This window comes from Pantherophis guttatus, chromosome 3, assembly GCF_059756535.1.
Source record: "Pantherophis guttatus breed Tessera chromosome 3, ASM5975653v1, whole genome shotgun sequence".
Taxonomy (NCBI): Eukaryota; Metazoa; Chordata; class Lepidosauria; order Squamata; family Colubridae; genus Pantherophis; species Pantherophis guttatus.
Window position 1 is genome coordinate 129,290,641 of NC_142065.1, and position 24,287 is coordinate 129,314,927.

Consider the following 24,287-nt stretch of genomic DNA (forward strand, 5'->3'; position numbering starts at 1 on the left):
CTCACCTCTACAAAACCTAGCCAAATTTCTCGCCAAACAACTACAGCCCTATGCAGAATCCATCACCTCATACGTAAAAAACTCATTCCAGTTCATAGACATCATAAAGCAACAAAACTTACAGCCCAGTGACCTACTTGTGAGCTTCGATGTCATATCCCTCTTCACCCAAGTACCAATCAAAGAAGCCTTGACAGTTATCCAAAACAAATATAACCCCCCCCCCAAGCACATCTTAGATCTGACCAACCACTGCCTATCCAACACATACTTCATCTATAATGGACAGAAATATAAACAAATAGAAGGAGCACCCATGGGATCACCCCTCTCACCTGTCATTGCCAACCTCTACATGGAATACTTTGAAACCCAAGCTCTAGAAAATTTCAAATTAAGTTTAACAACAGAAGAGATCTAAGTCCATCCTTACTTGGTCAGAATGTCTGACCAACTAGGAATAATATAATTAGTAAATAACCTAATTAGGAAAATAATACGATAAATAAAAATGTGAACATAATGTATAACTATTATGAAAAAGTTAAATAATATTTATTATTTGTTAAATTTGTTTGCCACCTATCTTGCCATAGGAGAATGTGGAGATTCATGTTCTTGGAGCATAATTATTCAGTGAAATTTAATGTTGAAAGATTCTGCATAAGCAGAAGCCAATTGTAGTATCATTAAAATATCCCGTATGAGCAGAAGAGAATCCGCACTGGCTGGACAGATGCCTAACAGCCCAGACTGCTACCCTGCACATTCAGAGACCCATAGCTTTACTTGGTGTCAGAGGCCTGCCATCAGAGGGAGAGAGCTGCTCACCTCCATTCATACCTTCATGATCTGTTTTTAGGCTTCTTGGAGACATCTGGGATTAAATAGGATGCCAGGCTTCTGCTGTGACTGACTACTAGAGCTTGATCTTTTGTATGCTGTTACAGCTTTTTAGACATTGATTCATTTTCAGTATTTTCCTGGGACAATATCTGCTTTTAAAAATGTTCCATAAGCAATGTAGCATTGATATAGCCATGGTTAAATTTGTTTGGTTGAAAACCCTCACACAATATAATATCATGCTTTGTGCTTTATTTTTGTGTTTTGCTTAGGAGTTTAAGCTTTTTATCCTGTTTATACTGATGCAGAAATTAAATGTTGCATGTTCCTTTATCCATTTCTGTATATTCCTATTTAGATTAATTATGCATTATATAAACAGTTGCCTTTATTTTAAAAATATCTTTTAAAGTATCTTCATCAGAAACAAACTAAAACATGTTTTAATAAACTTTACAAAAAAGAATTGATAAAAAAATAACAACGTTCTATGCAAATACTGACAGCATTCCAGATAATTTTTTCTGATAAAGTACATGATAAACTCATGCCACAATAAATTTGTATATAATTAGGGTTTGAAAAAGTGGTGTTATTTTCAGAATGGTAAAGTTACAATTGTGAAATACTTTCTGAGCTTTTCCTTTTTTGGAGGAGATTTTGTGCTTCTATGGTATGTTAGTGTGAACTGTGGGATTTTTTTCAGTGTTAAGACAGCAAGGCTCAAGTCTTTACAAAGCCATACTCAAGAATAGGAAATTTTCTCCCTCCCTCCTTCTCTTTTTGTGTACACACATTAACGTGCACACACACACACCGATTTGTATGGCTGAACCACAGTAACATTTTTTCTTTGAAATCAGCTTTCTTAATTAGATATGTAATTAGCTGCCAGAAACCCTAACATTTTTGTCTGAATCCATAAATATACACATCATATCTGAAGGATTGTTACTTAAGTAAGTGAAAAAAAGTTATGTTAAGAACTCTAGTGAATTAACACTTTTTCACTTAACATTTTGTGTTCAGCATACTGGTGGAGGAAAAAACTTAATTGTTTCTTAAAAAAAAAAAAAGACATACCTTATAGGAATGTGGAGAAAGAGAACAAAAAATCAAAGATCACAGTCAAATGTGACCTGGAGCTCTGTGCAATCATTTTACTTCTTGGGAAAATCTACTACAATTTATTCTGATTATTATACAGATATAATACATTGTTTATATGGTTTGGGGCAGCAAATAATTCTGCAAGCTCAAACTCCACAAAGTACCAAGAAGAGTTATTAATACTTCGTAGAATGTCTAGAAAAGTCTAGAAATATTTCACTGTAACAGTAAAAAATACAATTACTTGACTAAGACTTTTGTTCCCTTTCACTGCATACCAAATCAGCTAGCTGAGGTGATCAGGTATTAGATCCTTCCTCACATCAGCATTTTTGCAAAATAAGAAATATGAAGTACTTTGAATTCCACCTTGGAGACTGCAGTAAAACTATCAGGAACAATTTTTTAAAAATATTACAGGATGTGTGTATTTCCAGCGATCATTTGACATGAAATGATAAAAGCTTTTGCAATATATCTATGTGGCCTGTTATAACTGCAATGCATATAGGTAAATTAATTAAGAACTTCATCAACTTAATGAAGATACTTATTTACGAAGCAAATAAGTTAGCAATATTAAAAGCATAAAAGATATCACCACAATTTAGCAATAGCAATAGCACTTAAATTTATATACTGCTTTATAGTGCTTTACAGCCCTCTCTAAGCGGTTTTACAGAGTCAGCATATTGCCCCCAACAATCTGGGTCCTTATTTTACCCACCTCAGAAGGATGGAAGGCCGAGCCAACCTTGAGCCTGGTGGGATTTGAACTGCCAAATTGCAGGCAGTCATTAGTCAGCAGAAGTGGCCTGCAGTACTACACTCTTAACCACTGCGCCACCAAGGCTAATAATAAAGATAGGAGTAGGTGTATTTACTATATCTATGTATTTTAAGAAACACAATTTCCATGTTTATCTTCCAGCAAAAATCATTGTTCAAAGTGGCTTACAAAAGATGTGGTTTATATAAAAACAATATACATTGACAATCAATAGCAAAGGTAAAAAAAAAAACCTGAATCAGATGGGACAATAAAATTAAAGAACTGCCAGGTAAGATCTTCATTTGAAATTTGAAAATAACTTTGCTTATCTATAGAACACAAATGAATATAATCTGACTTTGGGGTGTCCCATGTTCTTTCAGAGAAATCAAATTTTCCTTCTGTGAAATAACTATCCTAAACAACAAATGTATATTTTGGTGATTCAGACCCTACTGCTTTGTAATTAGGTTCTTGACCAAGTTATTCCTCTCGTATCATTATTACTTTGTTTTCTGTGAAATGTATATGTATATTGTGATTGGCTATCACATTAAAACACAGCCATTCTGTGAATTGGCATGTTTTTTGTTGCAGTGGTTTTATGATAATGTCCATAGCTGTTTCTCAAAATGCAGAATGTGCCACTATGTCCAGAATCGTTAGGAAATGCTTGGGCCATGTTCTACATATTTTTCAAATGGGGATCTTTATTTTGCCAAAATATTCTCAAGCTTTCTATATAATCTTAGAAGGCAACATTGTTTTTCAAATAAGCAGACAAATAAAATATGACTATAAAAATGTGCTACAGTTTTGCTGTTCCATATTAGTGTCCCTAAGAATGGGTTTGAAAATGCTGTTCTAAAATGGATAAAAGAGGACAAGAAAAAAAAAAGGATCCTGATGTAATAACAGCTTGATGGTTGCATAATTAATCCACAGTTAAAACAACTAAATATGTAGAATAATAATTCAGACTTACAATATACTTCTTTAATGCTTTAGTGGGGAACATGATATGGCACAGCAAATATGAACCCAATAGTTTTCATTCTGAAATTCGTGTATTGGGCACTTCTGGATGTTGGGATGATGTAAATCTCACATGTCAATGTGCAAACCAATCATAAAAATGAAACAACTTTTATACAGCTCTAATTTTCAGAATTTTGTATAACTAGATTTTAAAAATGCCACAGAATTTCAGAGTTATATACATTTAAAAGGTAAATTATAGAATCGCAAGTTTCTAAACAAATGTTTGTTTATTTTAGGACCTCTCTTTGCTACCTCACTTCCAATGGACCCAAGGTTGTGACCAATAAAAAAACATCAATCCAATTAAACAAACAAACAAATGAACAATATAATAATATTTATATTGAAAAAGCATCATTCAGCATTTGTCCAAAAGCACAATGAAATAAAGGTGCACTTTTGAAAGGCCAGAAGGGTGTGAGTTACATTTACTATGTTTCCCCGAAAATAAGACCCTGTCTTATATTTTTTTGAACCCTGAAATAAGCTTGGCCTTATTGCCATGCGCCCGATTGGACTTATTATCAGAGGATGTCTTACTTTGGGAGGGAAAAGGGTACTTCTGGAAGGAGAGATTTCCATAAAGTAGAGGCTACTTCAGAGAAAGCCTCCACCTTCTCCAGAGCCCCTGCACCTCAGCAAATTGTTTGTTTATTTGTTAGCTTGATTTTATTAATTATGCTGTGCTAAATTAGAAGCACACTGGTGAACTTTGTTTATGCATGTAAAATATTTTCAGTCAAAATAATGTTCAATAATCTTAACATTAATTAATATAAATGAGTTTGATTTTTTTCTCCAAACATACCTGACCATAGTTCTGTAGAGAAGCTCTAGCTTGACTGCTGCGGGCTGGGAGCTGGGATGCTGTTCCTTCTCCAAGGGCTAGGGTCTGGTTGCTATGATAGCTTGATGGATATTGGAAAGATCCTTCCGATTTGGAATTGAGCTGAAGTGCACTCTGGGATAGAAGGCTGGGCCCTGTATTGAAAATAATTTCAAGTATCAGTGAAAGGAAAAGCAAGTATTTTCACAAAAATAATTGGAATGATCAATTACCTTTTTTCTGATTTCTGTATCATATAATGTCAGAAATAACATTATACTACAGCATGTTTAATTTAAACGTTTTCATTTTATTATTTTCCAAAAGATAAGAGAATACGTGGGTGTTTAAAAATGTTGTTCTATTAAGTCTAATTGGCAAAAATAAATGACCAGTGGGGAAATGAAATAGTTGTAGGGCAAAATCAAATAGGAAAAGAAATATATTAAAATAGTGTTGAATTACTCCTTCCACCTCTATTTCCAAGGAAAGTAAGTTTTGGAGGAAGAAATGTTAAATCCTACTTTCTGTCATACTAGAATACCAATCTGATCCCACACAAATATTATTGTTTTGTGGTGAAACTCCATCTGTGGGATGCAGGCAGCACATGAAACCTCTAGTCCACAGAAAAAACACTCTCCATGAAACCAGTCTCTGGTGACCAAAAGATTGGGGGCCACTGACCTAAGCAGCATTTTGATAAGAGGCAACTCAGTCTGTAGGCAAAGAAAAAGCTTGCAAAGGGACCCTCCCTAGTCTTCCAGAAACTCCAAAAAAAGAGGATGGGGTTTGCATTCTATTTCGGGCAACCTTACAATAAAAGACAGTACTAATATTCCTGGTTGTGTTTCTTATCTGGACTATCTTGAACAGCTAACAAATATGGAGAGGGAAAATTCAGAATTTAAAACTTTAGTATCACATTCAGCTTTAGTTTGATTTGGGTAAATATCTGATAAGCTTGTAATTTATTATTTTGTTTATAGAAATGAGTACGTGTCAGAAGGGGAAATCTGAGAAAATGTTATAGATAAGTAGAAAAACACATGCAGCTACATGCATGGGGCCATACTGTCATTTTTTTAATTGCAATTAATTAAATTTACTATAGCAAGTGGAAATACCTAGTAATCTTGGTTTAATCTCATAAAAAGCTGTGAACTTTTGGACCTTATTAACAGTGGAATGGGAGATCCTCCAGGAAATCCTATAGCAGTAAAACTAGATTAGAAAATTAAAACAAACAAAAACAAACACCTCAGAAGATACCAATGGCAAACCATAAATATACCATTGATCAAGACTTGTAATTACATAGACTTCTAATTTTTATAGTCAGCTGGAGCCATGCTCTACCTGAGGCGTTTTTATTAAATCTATAGCTGAATAAAAATATTATTGATAAAAACATTTATATATATTTGTGCCATAATAGCATGCCTTAGGAGCTCTTTTCTAATGAGAGATCTCATTTTTTATACTAAAATCAAATTCGATTAACATGTTCTGCCCAATTAACAGGTGCATCTTTTAGCCAATTTGAATGTTTATATATTAATCAAACAGGATAATAGGTTAACAGCAGCATTAGGATCATGCCAGATTGAGGTCCTTTTGGACCTTCTCCTTCCTCCAATTACATATATGGCAATTTCATGTTATTTTTAATTAAATGCACGGCTTTTGCTTTCAAGTTTTTTCAAAGATGAAATCAATGTTAAACCATTGTAGAAATAACCCTGTAAGTGTGATAATGATGGAAATTTTGAAGAGAGAATACTGGATGTAATAACCCCAATAATGACCTAGAGCTCTCTGATGTAGATTTCTGCCCTAACCATTCAAAATATTTTACCAATGGGATTTTCAAATTGAAACGTAGTTATATTATTACTATTATGCCCCAAATCCCAAAACCTGATAAGCCTCTTTGGAAAGTTTGTTGCCCAACCAAGGGCCATAATCCAAAAGATTCTCTCTCTAACAAACATCCATCCAATTTGATGGAGAAAGACCTCTAAGAATATCTATAGATGTAGATGGTTACAATTTGGAGAGTGCTGCTTTATAAGACAATCTGTTTTGGTTCAAAAGTTTGAAAGACATCAGTCATTTAAATTGGGCCAGAAATAAAGCAGCAGCAACTAGTGTAGTCTAGTTGTCAAAATGTTGGATTATGACTGGGAAAATCAAGGTTCCAGGCCACCTTTAAAGACACTGGATGAATTTGGGTCTCTCTCCCTCCCTCCCTCCCCCGTCTCCCTACTCTCTTCCTCTCTGTCTCTCCCCCCTCCCTCTTCCTCCCTCTCCCTTTCTTCCTTCCTCCCTCTCCTCAATCTACTTCATAGAACTGCTGTTATAAGAATAAAATGAAGCTGTCTTGAGCACCTGAAGGGAAGGTAGAATATACAGTTAGCAATCAATAAATAATAAAGATATAATGAGTCCAAAACACATTACACATTCTGTTAGGGGTACAAAATAGTGCAATACTCTTAGGAAAATATACATTATTTTTATTTATGATATTTTAAGAACTTAGAGTCTCTTCCATATGTTTGTCAGAAGCAACTATTTTATCTCTTACTGTATATAGAAATAAAAATATGGTTAATTTACATAAATGCTAACCTATATTATTATTATTTTATTAACTTCCTCTTGTTATTTTGTTTCAAAACGTTATTACAATTATTAATCATATTTTAGGTACTGTATAAGATCATGTTTACTAAACTATAACGAATGTACAGATTTATTGAATCACAGCTTGAATATAATTTTCCTTTGAATGCATTTCTCAATTATATATTTCTTAAGCAAATATAGAAATGGTAATGGGAGAAATAGCAGATAAAAAGCAGCAAACAAAATGGCAAGCTATAGAATGAGAAACTCTTACATTTTTCACATTCATACACTTCAATTAACTGACACGCACGGGGCCAATGCTCCTCTTCATCTTCTATTTTATAATCCTGAAATGTTGATTCTGATCAGTTGGTTCTCATCAATGTTGTCATGTAATATTGTTACAATTTTAGAAAAAAATTGAGAGGGGTCAAAAATTGGACAGTTCTTGGTTATGGAATTTCAGTGTCCTGAATCTTGATGTTTTTATTCATTTGTAATACTTTGATGATCTTCTGGTCTTTGGCATATCATTGCTTTAATCCACTGTAGTATGCTGGTGTATTTCCATGCACCTGTGTGTTCAGATGGACTGTATATACGTCATTAGACTAAGTATTCATCATATAGTTCATTAAGCTCAGTACCATCATGATCACTAGAAAAGGTCATTTGCTGGGCAAGCTTGCCAAGAAGTTACATTTTGTGTTTCTTTGGTTCAGATTGCCTTTGATTTTTGTACCCTTCCAAAAGGTTGACTGGAAAAAATGTGCTTTGAAGGGAATGTACAGATTTCAAAGAAATAAATACATATTCTCTCTTCCTTGAGCTAACAAATTTATCCTTTTTTCTTCCTTTCTTTTAAGTTAGCTTTTTTCAGATGGTAATTATAATGTAATGTCAGGTTATTTACAAGATACTATATAATTACCAGATAAATACATGATTAATTCAGTTCCCTAAATTGCACTGTCTCTCATGCAGTAATTATTTTAGATCTAGTAAGCATAATTACACAATACTTTGCTAATGCTTGTATATATCTGAGCACTCTATGTTATTTACTTGACTGTTACATGATACCTCTTTATAGTTTCTCTCTCTTTACATGTTGCATATGCTTCTCTTTATAGTTTTTTTTCTATAGATTCTCATAAATGGTAAAAAATGGCAAAGGGATGGGATGGAACAGGAAAAATGGAAACAGATGAAATAGACACATAAGTAAGCACGGTTCATAAATCTGTCTTTGAACAGAGTTATTTCTGAAAGTATCCTAAAGATTTGGATATACTGAAGTGCTATATAGATGACAATAATGGTGATTTCATTTCTACGCCTTTCAATTCTCATAGGTCCTGAGCAGCCTATGCAACCAATATAAGATTAAACCCTAACAAAACAATATATCCATTAGTCCCCTATCCAATGTCCCAACTTTCAGAAGCTGAACAATTTCCAATTGTCCACAAACCCTCTAAGAACTATGTTTTTACTATGTTTCAGAAGTTGTTCCATGGGAAGGGGTCATCACCTAAGCCTTGATAGTGGGCTTGCTGTAAATAACCTGCAAAGGCATCCTTTTTTTGCAAGCACTCTCTCCTGATCATATCAGGCAGCCATATTCGATCCTGGATTGGAGATATCCAGGCCATGAAACATACACTTTAAAGTTGAAAAACAAAAACCTAAATGATGGTCAATGCAGCTGTTGTAGTAGTGGTGTAGTAGGAATATACTGTAGTATATCCTTATAATTAATCTGGGCTGCCACATGCTGAACTAGGCAGGAATATATGGTAAACTTGCACAGCTCTCCAAGAGATTTTTGTATGGAAGGTCTTCAAGGGTAGTGCCATGTACAGAGTGTCCAAATAACCAGGTCCGACACCATGTGGAAGATAACTAGAATGTAAGTGACTGAGCAAGTCTTACCCACCCCAAAGTAGGTGGAATTGGTGTATAAGATGAATCTGTGTGAAGGTGACTCCCCCAACTGCATACCAGCTCTGTCCAGGGGAGGGCTATCCCAGCAAGAGTCAGAAAGGACACCTTATCAGATCTGTGAAGACCAAAAACTCAGAGTCACTCCTTGCTAGGATTCAGTCCCATCTAACCTTTACAGCCTTCAGATACTAGTCCAATATTGTGATGGCATTACATCTCTGACTGCACCTGAAAATGTGTCACTGGATGACCTCCCTTAATGATGTCAGTTAGAATTTGAAGAAGTGCAATGCTGAAGCACCCCACACTGTAGAGGTCCAGGGGTCAACATGTGGAATTGAAAAACTATTTTCAAATTCTCTTGGGGAAAATCTTACAGGGAAAATCAGAAGTAGATCACCGGAAATTTCAATCAAAATGACATTTTAATCAATGCTTTCGTATTAATGCAATCAATCCAGAAATAAAATAATTTAATTATTATATGGCTATTGTTATCTTTCTTGTGTTGTTTTTCATGAGCATTTTAATTTTTCTTAAGGCAAAATGGTAAATATAAAATACAAACATAGTATCTGACAAATAAATGTCAATATTAAGATAGTAGCATTAACATTGTTAATTGTATTACAATTAACACTTGTAATACACCAGGTTTAACATATTGTAACCTATTTTTAAACCTTCTAATTAATTTCTTTTTATATTTCTATCCAATCAACCTTCAGGGTTCCTTTTCTTGAAATCAGACAGATTATTTTCAGTGGGATTAAAATATTCCTCACTTGGTTTCAAGATGCTGTCAAAATCAGCAGAATAAGGTTATCTTGCTAGATTATAAGAAACTAACTCTCATTGATTAACAAACTGCCAGTTTAGGATGCCAGATTTATTCTTATTTTACTTGTTCAACCATCTGATAGGTAGATATTTTTAAAAATGGAGATTTTGATTGAATTGGTTTTTATGCACCTAATAAAGTAACTTTAAGTCCTTTGTCATGTACCTTTAATCATGCTTTAAGAGGAAGTGACAGATAGAAGAAACATCTGAAAAATCAAGAACCAAATATTTTCGTAAGCAAATGCCTACTTATGTTGCTGATTCTACAAAAAAGGTGTTATTTTTCATTGGGGAATTACAGAAAGCAGACTGTTAACAAAGTGAAAATAGTTTAATGATCTTTCATGCTGCATAAATGGAGATTCTCATATTATAAACACCTGGCATATTTGATGTTTATAACTATAACTGCAGAGAAATGCATATCTCCAGTATTTATTTTAAAGTCACAGTTTGAAAGAGGCAGAAATTGTTTCTTGTTTCCTACAATTTAATGGAACAGTTCTCCATATTTATGCAGTTGTCACATAAAGCTGTATTTATCTATAGGTTTTCTCAGTTTCAATAAATTACTTAAGTAAATGCAATCATACACACATATAGTACATTATATGTACACACACAAAACACATGAAAATTGACTCTGTTAGATTACATATTTTAATAGTATGTCCTCCTCAACTGAAATTAGGAGACACACTGGTTCCAATACTGCTGATGCAAAGTCATCATAACTAATAACCATTTATAGCCTTATTCATCATGAATATATCAACTTTCAAAAATGAAATACCAACCATCATTAAAAATGAATGTATCTAAGCTAGATATAGTCAAATTAGATATGAAGCTATTCTGAACAACAAACCATACTCCTGTCATTTGGTTACTATTTTATTTTATTTATTTCATTTTGTTTTATTATTTTGTTAGTTGAAAAACATGCTTATCCCAAACATGTTTAAAGTCAGTTACTGATGATTGACCCACTACCTCCACTGGGAAGTTGATTCCAAGCTTCCCTGAAACAATATTTTTAAACTGTATGTACCTCTGTAGCACCATGTTAACCAACATTGGATAGCAAGTGCAAATGGGGAAATAATAAAAGTCCATATTGTACAAATGTCATCTCACCCGCTGTATACTTCTAATATAAGCAAATTAATAGCCAGCCTACTAATTTATATAGCCAACCATCAGAATTACTGAAATTTTCTTGGATCTTCACTGAATTAAGTTAATATTCAAATATTTTGTTGAATTAGCCTCATTTTAAGACCAAAAGAAACATACTTCATGTTCTTTGAGATCTTCTTTCCATATTCAATCAGCAAATCCAAAAATTACCATGTCATTTTTATCCAATTTCAACAAAAAATCCACAAAGAGTTTCCAGTCTTTTTGTTTAAAACAAGTACTTCTTGTTGTATCCCTAGTCATCCCAACAGACAGTAGTTATAATCACTCTTTCCAATTTGTCTCATTGGAATGGTGTCTTTTTCTGTTGTTTTTCTGCTTTTTCAGTGTTGTTTTCTCTCATGGTTGTTGTAAAACCTGGCCTCTTATCTTCTTCTTGACAAAGTGTACAGTATTTATCCACTTTTGAATCCATGTCGTCTTCATCTTATTCCCCAAAAATTGTTAAGACTTTAACAACTCCAGGTAGTTCTTTTTTCATCTCTTGGTTTATTGTTTCTGTCTCAGTTCCCGAAATTTCTATTTTTCCCAAAACTTCTTAAAAGTTTTTCAAATTTATTTAATTCAAAAGAACTTTAAAATAAAGAATTTTCCAAATTTGATTGAATCCCTTTGTTTTAAATTTTCATAGTTGAAAATCTTGGTAAGCTTTTTGCTTTTAATTATTTTAAAATCCTTATAGCTGTTTCTTTGCATTTCACTTTAGTCGCACCCCAGACAAAGTTCTCTGTAGATTATTGATTGTAATGAAAATGTGTTTTAGAAAGAAGAGTTTGGGTGAACCAGTATCCTTTAGCAAGTTCCACTTGAAGCTGTGAGCTTGATATTTCTTCCAAGTCTCCTGGTGCTCTTACCTATGGGTCACCAGCAGGTTCCCTCTGGATCCTGCGGGTTTACTCACAAGAATCCTATGTTAGTGATCTCTTGGCCTCTCTTTATCCAGAGAAACTCTGCTGAAGTAAGTCACCGCTTGGTCAGCAGTCTTCACTTCAACATCATCTCTGCTGTTTGGATAGTTCACCATTTTTCTGCACCTGGAAATTCAGTGGAGTAGCATTTCAACTGAATAAAGATTCAAGCACCTGATAAAAATTCCAATCATAATTAACTAATTCATGTAAGTAAAACATCTATATAATATATATATAAAATCTAGCAGGACCATGGTAATACATAAATGAAGCATACTTATTAAAACACGGTCACCAGTATTAAAAAACATTTTTCTGGACAACTTGTTTCTTGTTCAGCTACATTTTTGAGCATTGTTAAATGAAAATTCCTATATTCTGTAGCAATTCCTAAATTCTCCTTCTCTTGTGAAAAAGAATGTCCTGCTAAACAACCCTTCAGACTGTAAGATGTTCAAGCTGATATTATATGCCTCCTTTGAAACCTTTTATTTTCTATGAAACTAATAAAGCTGGGCTGCTAAAACTTAGAAAGATGTATATAAGCACACGTACACATGTACATATCTAGAGGTCAAAGAAAAAACAAAAGTCTGAGCATTGTGGTTGATAACTCATTCACCCTGTGGAAACTTGCTTAGAAAGCATTTATGCTCACATAACATATATGCCTTGCTCTGCTTTCTAGCTCTGCAGAACTAGCAATGTTGATTACTGTACTGGTTCCCATAATCTCTGATAATTGGACAGGCTTGCTTAGCTTTAAATAAATATAGTCCAACATGTAAAACACAAAATATCCCAGGATATGCAGAACTGAAGATAAGTCTTTTAAAGTTAGGTAGTTAGCACTTAAACTGCAGCATTACTTCATTGCATGAGGGAGCACAAGGAAATGTTACATTGCTGCTTGGCCTCCAACTTTTATTAGGGACTTGTACATGTATTGGAGAAGGATTAAAGAACAGAGTAGATTGTCATATAGTCACTTTTCTGCTCCTATCTGATTCAGAGACCAGGTTATTAACAGCAACAGCAGCAGCACCATCCTACTTTTTATACAAAACTATCTTAAAGCGTTTTGAATGTAAAGAATACCAATATATTCTAAACAATACATACTTGATAAAATTTTAAAAAAGAAGATAGAGTAGAGAAAAGCAAAAGCTCAACAAACACCTCTTATTTTCTATTTATACTTGGATGCCAAGTCTGATGAGTAGCCTCTGTCCTTTTCCTATGTAGCTCCATTTGCAAGCCACACTTAGCAGGATTACTTTGACCATCATTTATTAAGTTAATTTTCTGAATTTCATGACACATTGAACAACAGACAAATCACATTGATCCTACTATGATAAAATATGGTTGGCCAATCTTTCTATAAATTCTGCTAATCAGATAGCAGGAAAGAGGAATGTCAATACCAGCATAGATAATAATTAAAACAGAAAAATAGGGGGAAAATGGTCCTTACAAAAAAAAAAATGTTGTATTGGAGTCATATATTTAGGCTCTATTTTCCAATCAGTAAGAAGTATTTGAAGCACAAGGAAGGAAGGAAGGAAGGAAGGAAGGAAGGAAGGAAGGAAGGATCTGATAATATGTTCAGATTCTCCCTACTGCAGTTGTAAACTCATGGCAATTGCAATAAAGTACCAGATATAACTGGAATCAGTGAAGTTCAAAAGCAGTATGGTAAACAATGGTTATTTATGAATTCTTATTATAAATTAATGTTTTAATAAGAAGCCAACTCCTCAGTGATCACATATTACCCACATGGAATAAAATCTTCTGAAAACTTAATTCAATGTTTTGATAGAGGAGAAAAGCTAATCATCTTGACTTACCAAAATAAATAATCTTTCTAAACCCTTGGTGCTTTTTCCTTTTCTACACATTCCTTCTGTAAACTATCTGTACATAAAGAAATCCCATGCTGCTTTTGGTGTGCTTTATAAAAAGGCTCTAAAACAAGAGTGATGATTATTGTACATACATACATAAGCACTTGCTCAGCGAATACCACAAGCTTTTAAATATTCAAGATTATAAAGAAAAGATCTTTAATAGCCCTGAGGCCTTTTATCTTAAAAGCATCATGTTTTTCTGAACAGACTGAACAATTTTAATTGGGGGTAGGCTACAACAACAACAACAACAACAACAACAATTCTTGGGAAACTTACTTTCACTAGTTGAATAGTCCTGTGGATCAAGTATTCCTGATTCTTGTAGAGATCTAATACAAGAGTCCACAAGTTCAAGACCAGTTGTAAGCTCATCTTCTATATCCTTTTGACCATCTGTAACAAAATGCTATTTTAAATATTTCAAATATTTGGAAAAATGTAAAGAAAAATTTGGAAAACTGAAGATAAGAACCTTAAAAAAAATTGATTAAACTATCAGATATCTTCAGTACCATTTCCATAACTGCTTGAACTGCTACTAGCAATTTAAGAATACTAAAGATAATAATTTCAGTGGACTGGAATTAAAATTTTCTTTTCCTCACCAGGAAATAGAATAGAATAGAATTATTTATTGGCCGAGTGTGATTGGACACACAAGGAATTTGTCTTGGTGCATACACTCTCAGTGTACATAAAAGAAAAGATACATTCATCAAGAATCATAAGGTACAACACTTAATGATAGTCATAGGGAACCGATAAGCAATCAAATCATATTAGGAAACAGTCAATATAAATCGTAAGGATACCAGCAACAAGGTTACAGTCATACAGTCATAAGTGAGAGGAGATGGGTGATAGGGACGATGAGACGATTAATAGTAGTGCAGACTTAGTTTGACAATGTTGAGGGAAAAATGGTGATAACCCAGTAATGTTACTGGAGGGCTTAAAATAAATAATTTTCATTCCACTTTCCCTGTATGTTTTAATTAAGTATTTGAATTTGAAAAACATCTGCATTAACCCTATCAGCAAGTTATAGCAAATCTATACTATTACTATTTTTTTCAAGCAACTGAAACTGCTGCTGTAAATCAAAAGTTCACCATCACATTTCAATAGTGTGATCATTGCTGCAAAAATGGAACTAGGAGTTTACCAATTGTCCACTCTAACATGTAGGGATGTTGTGCAAATAAATAGTTTCTGCTCTTCAATTTATTTCAGTTACAACTGATTTGCATTCTGTTCACATACAGGAAGAGGTAAGTAGTTCACTACAAAAACTAGAACCTAGAGGTCATTCTCAACATACAATGGTGCTTAAAAGCTTGGGGACCCTTTCGAATTTTCAATATGCCTGAATAAATAAAGATCTAAAATGTTACCAGTTCTCTATATAAATCCTAAAACTGGACAAAGAAAAGTCAATTAAGCAAATGAGTCAAATACATATGTGGGTTATCTTTATATAGTTTTAGGACTTGTGTGGAAATCAGATCATGTTTTAAGTCATTCCAATGCATACATATAAGGGATGCAGTGGCTCAGTCGCTAAGATACTGAGTTTGTCAATCAGAAGGTCGGCAGTTCAGCAGTTCGAATCCCTAGTGTCACGTAACGGTGTGAGCTCCCATTACTTGTCCCAGCTTCTGGCAACCTAGCAGTTCGAAAGCATGTAAAAAATGCAAGTAGAAAAATAGGGACCACTTTGGTGGGAAGGTAACAGCGCTCCATGCGCCTTTGGCATTTAGTCATGCCGGGCACATGACCATGTTCGGACAGTGCTGGCTCTTCGGCTTTGAAATGGAGATGAGCACTGCCACTAGAGCCAGAAATGACTAGCACGCACCTTTACCTTTACCTAATGCATACATATTAAAAATTCAAAAGGGTTCACAAACATTTAAGCACTACTGAAAATACTTTTTGAACTTTTTCTGTTGAAGATTTTGTAGATCCATGAAAAAACACAATCTGAGAATAAGTCATGGAAAAAGAGTCTCTGAGCAAGTAGATTCAGCAAAGAATTCTGAAAAATTGAACTTTACCTTGTGTTTGCCAGTGAAATTGTTCTTCAGCTGAACTGGAAAAAAAGGGAAAAAAAGAAACACCATAAAATATACATTAACATTGACAAAAATCTTGGAGGGATTATTATAAACCATTGAATCTGAAACTTAATTGTTTATCATAAATCTTCAGTATTGTAATAAACAGATAAACACTATCAAGGTGTCCCAGAAGATATCTAGCAGTCTAAATTGACCACCTTTAAAGCGCTCCATGGCTTAGGGCCAGGGTATTTGCGAGACTGCCTTCTGCCGCCAATAGCCTCCCACCGACCGGTTTGCTCGCACAGAGAGGGCCTCCTCAGGGTGCCGTCGGCCAGGCAGTGCCGGCCGGCGACCCCCAGGGGGAGAGCCTTCTCTGTGGTAGCACCTGCCCTCTGGAATGACCTGCCCCCTGAGATATGCATGATATCAGACCTCCGGACTTTTCGTCGGGCCCTGAAGACACACTTGTTCCATCTAGCTGGGCTGGCTTGATCCCATCCTCTCAGGTTTTTTTTTAATCGAATTCGGTTTTAATTGGGTTGTTTTAAATTTGGGCCAAAATTATTTAATTGTTTTTTAAAATGTTTTTACATTTTATATGCTATGTTTTATCCTGGCTGTATACCGCCCTGAGTCCCGCAGGAGAAGAGCGGTACAGAAATATAAATAAATAAATAAATAAATAAATAAATAAATAAATAAATAAATAAATAAATAAATAAATTTGGCAGTAAATCAGAAAAAAAAATGTTCGTACAAGAGATGACACTTAATAATGGTTACAATAATATCTGGAGCATTTTATAACAGTGAAATTGTTAAAATAGTTGACAAAGCTATTTGACTTTAACATTTGATTTACCAAAATTAGTTTTGCTTGGAACCAAGTATAAATTATAGTAGTATTTGGACTACAGGTAGTCCTCGATTTAAAACTGTTTGTTTAGTGACTGTTCAAAGTTACAACAGCACTGAAAAAAGTGACTTATGACAGTTTTTCACAATTATGACCGTTGCAGTATCCCTATGGTCATGTGATCAAAATTCAGACACTTGGCAACTTACTCATATTTATGACAGTTACATGTCCTGGGGTCATGTGTTCATCTTTTGCGACCTTCTGACAAGCAAAATCAATGGGGAAGTCAGATTCACTTAACAACCATGTTCCTAGCTTAACAACTGCAGTGATTCACTTAACAACTGTGGCAAAAAAGGTTGTACATGGGGCAAAATTCATTTAATAAATGTCTCACTTAACAACAGAAAATATGGGCTCAATTGTGGTTGTAAATCGAGGACTACCTGTATTCTTAAACTTTGAGTTAAAGCTTGAATTGATACTAAATTACTAGCATTTGTTGAAGTCTTCAGAGACTATATAACATAGTTGATTGTAATAGTTTATATTTATTTCAATGATTACTGTACTCTTTTATTTCTGGGACGTTGTATATTGGTTTGGAGTCTACATCAATCCTATATTTCTCTGAGGAAATGGTGGTATCTGATAACTTCTGCTCTATCTGCAGATCACCGTATCATTTTCAAATATCCTCTATTCAAATGTCCAGGAACAGATCCTGAGGAAGAAGTGGGGGCTCTCAAATAGTGGTACCAGATCCAAGTTGCAGATCTGAATGAATACTTGATGGCAACAAACAGATACCTGTTTATTCTGCTGCCATCAAATGGTCAGCTGTTTTTCTTTAAAGTTCAGATTTGGTAACCCTACTGTAAAGGAAATGTTGAAGTAATAAAGCTCTGCTCTCTGAATGTGACTTAAATGAGGTTCAAAGACCAGTTATACTCCAAAAGAAAATATAAAAAAGTGCAGGTGAGACCTCAAAAAATTTGCACTGAAATCATCTGGCAGCCTATTGTTAAATGTTTTCTAACTATAAAAGTGAGAGCTAGTTTGGTGTTTTGGTTAAGGCATCAGGCTAGAAACCAGGAGACATGAGAGAAAGTAACTGGCCCAAGGTCAGCTAGCTGGCTTTGTGCCTAAAATGAGGTTAAACCTCCCCGTTTCTAGCCTAATGCCTTAAGCAAAACACCAAACCAGCTCCCATTATTGTATAATTATATACACATATAATCATAATGATGCATATATTCATTTAATTCCCACAAAATACAAAAATAATATGTAAAGTGAGGCATCTCACCTACACTGAGCTCAATAGACATCCTGGCTCCAGATCTGGGGGAAGCACCAGGCCTTCCCAGTCTTCTGGAAAGTGGGTTGGGGCTTCCCTTATCTCAGGGGTGAAGCTGGTCCATATGGCTAGGGATTATCTCTTTCATCACATAACATTTAACTGTTTTTAAGGTCAGTGCCATAAGAGCTTTATCCATAATCTCTTCCTCAAAGCACCAAAGATACTGGAAAAGCACTGCATTTCAACTGAAGAACATTTGATTTGAGCTCAGTGTTTGTTTCCATATGTGTGTGGGTCTGAATAAAACATTTATAATGAATATTATGAATAAATTCTTGAAATGTATTTTCATTATTGTAAACTACAGCTGGCTCTGAAATATTTAATGGTAGTTTCTGTTATGCTACTGTAATGATACACTAATACACTTCTTTCACAATATCTGAAATAAATGATGTACCCTTAAATAATCAAGTCCTTAAGTTAACCAATCTAGTTTAAATTCCACGACTGCATGCTTTTCCAAAGCTGCCAGCTCAGTTGTCTTAACTATACTGGCTGTCCAGCCTACCCATCTGATGATTCTATGAGTTAGAACTCAATGGTCCCATATTTTTAATTAAACTGTTCTTATACTAATTTATACACAACAGCCTAATCAGCACCAGGACCTCAGTGGTTGCCACCATGGAGAGCAACTGATCAGTAGTCAAATAATTACTGAAACAGAGAGCCTGATTATCAATGGGCCCTGCCCATTGGGGTCAATATGCATGCATTCATAAATTATGAAACTGCAGAGACAATCACAGATTTGTGAGAACTGCTTCATTTGAGCAGAAAGTTGAACCATCACATCTAAACCTCACCTGCACTGCACTTTTATTCTCTTTATTGCATTCTCTCCCATGATTCCCATTTTAACTGAGTTATTTTTATCAGGACTCTTTTCGTCCTAATTAGTCCTCACTATTACATATTTGAAATCTGAACCTGTAAAAAGTAGGCCTTTGGGGAGAAGATTTTCTCTTGGGACTATAGGGAGGGATCAAGCTAGCTATGTGTACACATGGTGAGAAGCAAAATTATTTTGGAAAACATAAGTATAAAATGTTGCATAAAGAGGCAGAGCTTCGGGAGGCAAAGATCCCTTTCATTAAGGATTCTCATGAAGATATAGTAGAGTGTTATACTGTCTTACCCTTCTGTTCAACTTCTGTTTGTTTGTTTTTTAAAAAAAAGTTGTTGGTTTTTTGCTGTACTTCTGTTCATATTTAAAAAATCCAGAAGCAGCTTCCAAGTAGAAACAAAGTTGAATGTGTTATTTTCTTTGATTAAGGCTATCAATTTAGCCATCTCTGCTAGTTGCATCAGTTTTTCCCCAAACAATTATCCATTGCATAAATAATTATAATATAACAACAAATTTCCATTTTTTCAACCTCTTTGTCCATTAACTCTGTATGAAAATGCTCTTTTATTTTTATATTAACTTAAAGAATCTTTTGTATTAAATATGAATCATATCCCAGTATTTTTTATTTTTTTGCTTTATCTCAGGTCTACCAAAGATGATAAAAAGTTCCTTTTTTACAGTTTATTTGGTGTTAAATACCCACAGTATATCATTTTATTAAAAAATTATTTTAAGATATAATTTAATGTAAATTTTAAATTGTTTGTCCACATATTTTCCTATTGTTCAAGCATTAGACCCAAAATTATTTGCCCACCATATCATGCAATGCTTCACACATTCATTCTCTAAATTCAATCTTAATAGCAGTTAATAAACTTTGCCAATGATATGTTGATTATTTCCACACAGTACAATTTCCAATTCATTTTTTTCAAGGTCAAATCCATAACTTTTTAAATCTTATTTAAACCTTTCTTTCAATTTAAATATGTAAACCTGTGACAGAATCAGAATCCTTCTGATTCCAACTCTTCTTAGATTTGAGAATAGGTTCTCCTTGATTAAAAAGTATTATTTGACCAGTACATGTAGTAATTTTTACAGATGTTCCAGTGAACCATCTTGGTGACTGTTATGTTTTTGTTTATAAACAATTTATGTGATCTTCTTGCAGAGCTGAGTATATGATCTACTTACAATTATTATGCTTCATTGCACAGTCAGCCAAATGTTTAGACTGGATTTGGCATTTTTATTCACCTACTGAATCCTTCCCAAGAACCTGGTATAGGGAGATATTGTTGATTGATGGTATTAAAGATATCATCACAGGATGTAAGCTGTTCCAAGAAATTTAGCAATTGACTGATCGGGGTTTTGTTAATGCTGGTGCTGTTATGGGATTGCTTAATATGTGCTTATTGATATTATCTTTACTTAGTTTACTAGTTACTAGTATACTTTACTATAAAACTTTTTTTTCCCTCATAGTCATTCTATTTCTATTTCCAGGTCTTTGTATTTTGTGATTTTCTCCTGTTCCTTTTCTTCTATTGTGCTGTCACCAGGTACTGCCATATTCATCATCTATATTTTTTGTTAGGTGACAGGTGCTTGTTTGTTTGAGTTCTAAAGTCCCAGAGCACTTTAGCCTTTTCATTTTCTATTACTTTGTCTATTTTGTGGCCTCCACCAGTTCTTGCTTGTAGGCAAATGGTATTTGTTGCAGATATTCCAATGTACTATTGTTGCTATTTTGTCAAGCCATTGTTTGTAGTCAGTCTGTGTGATCTTACAGCAGCAAATCAGATGGTCTGCTCTTTCTTCAGCTTCTTTGTGGAGGCATCATTTGCTTTCTGTTGCTATCTTAATTCTGACTTTGAATGCATTTAAGGCTTGGTCTTGTGCAGCCAGAATTAGCCTCTCTATCTCTTTCTTCAATTTTTCTGCTCTTAGCCATTGCCAGATTTCAATATTTAAAATGTCCAGTTAATAAGCATGTATGTCTTGTGTGACAGAATGGAGAAGATAAACAACATCAATCATTCTACTACATGATCTCCCAGACATACAAACTGTACTTGTGGCTGATTACTTGAGTTTCCAAAATTGCTGAAAGAAGAATAAATAAAGGATTTTACAAACATCATCTCTCTCAGGGGAAACTGAAATAGATTAAGAAGCTCACTGAAAGTTAGCAGTACTGGAATATGACAGAGCAAGAGAAGAAAAACAGCTAGCAAGCTAAGACTGAACTAGTCAGAGTGAGATTGTTGAAGAGAAGCAGGTTCCAGGACAATTCAACATCAATGAGTAGTTAGCTACTCTAGAAGAAGAATGACAAAGCAGGGAATGTATTTTACCTTATACAGTTTTCTAGAGACAGAAGATTATCCAAAGACCACAGAAAGATTAAAGCTGTGCCAGCTATAAAGAGATTGCCAGCTAAATTTCAATTAAAGCACCTTATTAACTCTTTGGGGAAACATTTTAGGATAGGCTCTTGTCATTTTAACAGAAGTAGGGTTATTGCTGGTGAAGAAATTAATCTGAAAGGGAGGAAAAACCATAAAGTAGTTAGCTACTTTAGGTAGCATGTAGCTACTTTTTACGTTACACTGAAGAAGGAAGATAACAAGAGCTGAAGTAATATGGGCGGAATCCCACTTGCATAATTATTGGGCTGAAAGAGTCAATATTGCATAGAAACTAATATCATTCTATCCTAGCTATGCCATAATGAAAACTGACCTGGTTCACCGGAACACTCTTTGTCTAATCATCATAAAGAATTCACAACACTCACCTCTTATCATGCAAAGATTTTTTTTTTTTACCCAACACTGCTTTCTGGCAGCAATTGCCAGAAATTTCATTCTATTTGGCACCTGATAGCTGCCCAGCCAATTGACAGGCTCCTATCATTTCTATACCTTTTACCTGCATCTGTGTGGGAGAACCATTTTAGAGTATTTTAAATTTGACTTAGATCTCAAAACAAACTTGCTCCCCAACTGGGTTCCAGTCACAAGTGCTGAAATAAAAAGATTTATAAAAGAGTTAAAGCCTGGCAAAGCTTCAGGCAATGACATTATTACATACAAAATATTATTAAATAATATGGATTGGTAGATTCCCATTTTTGTTTCCCTGTTTACCTATATTGACTGCACTGTGCAAATCCCAGAGGACTAGGGGCTTAGTTATTATCATGCCCATTTATAAAAAGGACACCGGAGATCTGCCTTCTAATTATAGGCCTCTTAGCTTGTTAAACATAATACACAAGTTCTATGCCAGAGACACCTATATAATAAATTAGTTGACTGGACTAAATCAAAGCACATATTGGCTGATGAGCAAGCGGGTTTTAGGTCTAGACATTCTATCTATGGGGATGCACTTCTACTTCAACATCTGGCCAAAAAACATACATCTAAAATAGGCAGTACTTTATATACCACATTTATCGACTTTAGATTCACATTTGATCTAGTTTCTAGAGCAAGGCTTTGTACACCATTGATAAGACAATTACTACTGCTCATGCACAACCTTTATAAGAACTCTTGATCCAAAGTTTGCTGCAGTTATACAAGGCAACCATACCAACAAGATTCCAATTTACAGAGGAGCGAGGTAGAGATGTATTTAACTGTTGCTTAATTTATATATAAACCCTCTTGTGGCCAAAATAAATAGATTAGAACATCACCCTCCTAAATTAACAAACAGGCATATTGCCACTTTGCTGTGTACAGATGACACAGTATTTCAATTTCAAATGTTAATCTGACTCAAATGAGCCCTGAATGCCCTGGCCAGCTACTGCTTGGAGGAAGTGCTTGAAATCAACCATAGCAAAACTAAAATCTTGATTTTTACAAAGAGACCTTAAACATCATGCCTGGAGGATAAACAGCCAGTATATTGAACAAGTAAAAAAAATCTTTAAATATTTAATGATTTTCCACAGTTCCACTAAACAGTGCACATCAAAACTACACCATACAAATCACTTTTTTAAAAAATCAAAAACCAGTGGCCGCAACCAATCCTTCTATTTTACCAGAGAAGCACACTATACCAGCAACACTGAAGCTATTTTTAGTTAAGGCTCATGAAGAATTACTTTTGGTGCCCAGCTAGAAACTTATTCTTACATCACTTCTCTCAAAAGAGTTTAATCCAAATTTCTAATGGCTATATTTCAGGTAGCCCCTGCATTCCAAATACTATACTATACTATACTATACTATACTATACTATACTATACTATACTATACTATACTAGGAGGGAGATAAGACTATTTAAGGTTGAAACATGGTACATGGATTTGCATCATGGTACACTGACTGAAATTACTATTCTTTCCTATTAGTTTCACCTCTTTCCTTATGGATGATAATTATAAATCAACATGGGTTATAACTATTTCACAAAAGATCCAACATCATGCCCTCTCCAAGGATGCGTTCCTACCAATGGGCTATGAGTGTGCACTCAAGGCATTTAAACAACATATTGAAAACCAGGAAGTCCAGACTGATCTACCCAGACTGATCTATGACTTTTCTTCAGCAGTCATAAACCAGTGAGATACCTATATTATATAATGGTCTCTAAGTTTTGGAGGGCACTAACTAGCACACTTTAATGCTTTTCCCATAGCAGTTCTGGAGAGCCAGTTCACAAAAGCCTCATATGAGCTGAAATTGTGCCTCTATGGAGAAGGGGCCATTGAGAATACAGCTCATGCCTGCTTGTACTGCATCTTCTATAAGGATTCATAAAACTCCTTACCTGGTAAAATATCCAGAAAATTTTGATAACTTTATGTACAGCTATTACCATTAGATCAGTATGATACAGATTCTTTGAAAATAGCTAAATTCTGCTATATATAAATTTGGCAGACTTTGATCGCCCATTGATGATCTCACCACTAACGGTAATATACAGTACTGTTATATCTTGTTCTGTTTTATTTTAATGTATTAATTTTTAATTCGGGCACCATAATAAAACATTGATTGATTGATAACCAAATACTAAAGCTTCCATCATCATCCAACCTGGAGCAGACACAGTTTTGG

The 24,287-nt window shown here is 34.4% G+C and overlaps 1 protein-coding gene across 21 annotated transcripts in view; it reads right to left on the bottom strand.

Moving 5' to 3' along the window:
- The window catches only part of CTNND2 (catenin delta 2), a 479,927-nt gene that overhangs the window by 239,962 nt on the left and 215,678 nt on the right, over nt 1–24,287 (bottom strand). For 20 of the 21 annotated variants that reach the window (XR_015733589.1, XR_015733588.1, XR_015733587.1 and 17 more), the window contains 3 exons: nt 16,104–16,138; nt 14,323–14,439; nt 4,578–4,750 (listed from right to left, as the gene is read on the bottom strand). Coding sequence is in view for 16 of the 21 variants with exons in the window: in XM_034411885.3 (XP_034267776.1) it covers nt 4,578–4,750; nt 14,323–14,439; nt 16,104–16,138 (325 nt within the window). In the remaining 5 variants the exon portion in view is untranslated. The remainder of the gene's footprint in view (nt 1–4,577; nt 4,751–14,322; nt 14,440–16,103; nt 16,139–24,287) is intronic. The other variant, XM_087891297.1, reaches the window with a different exon arrangement.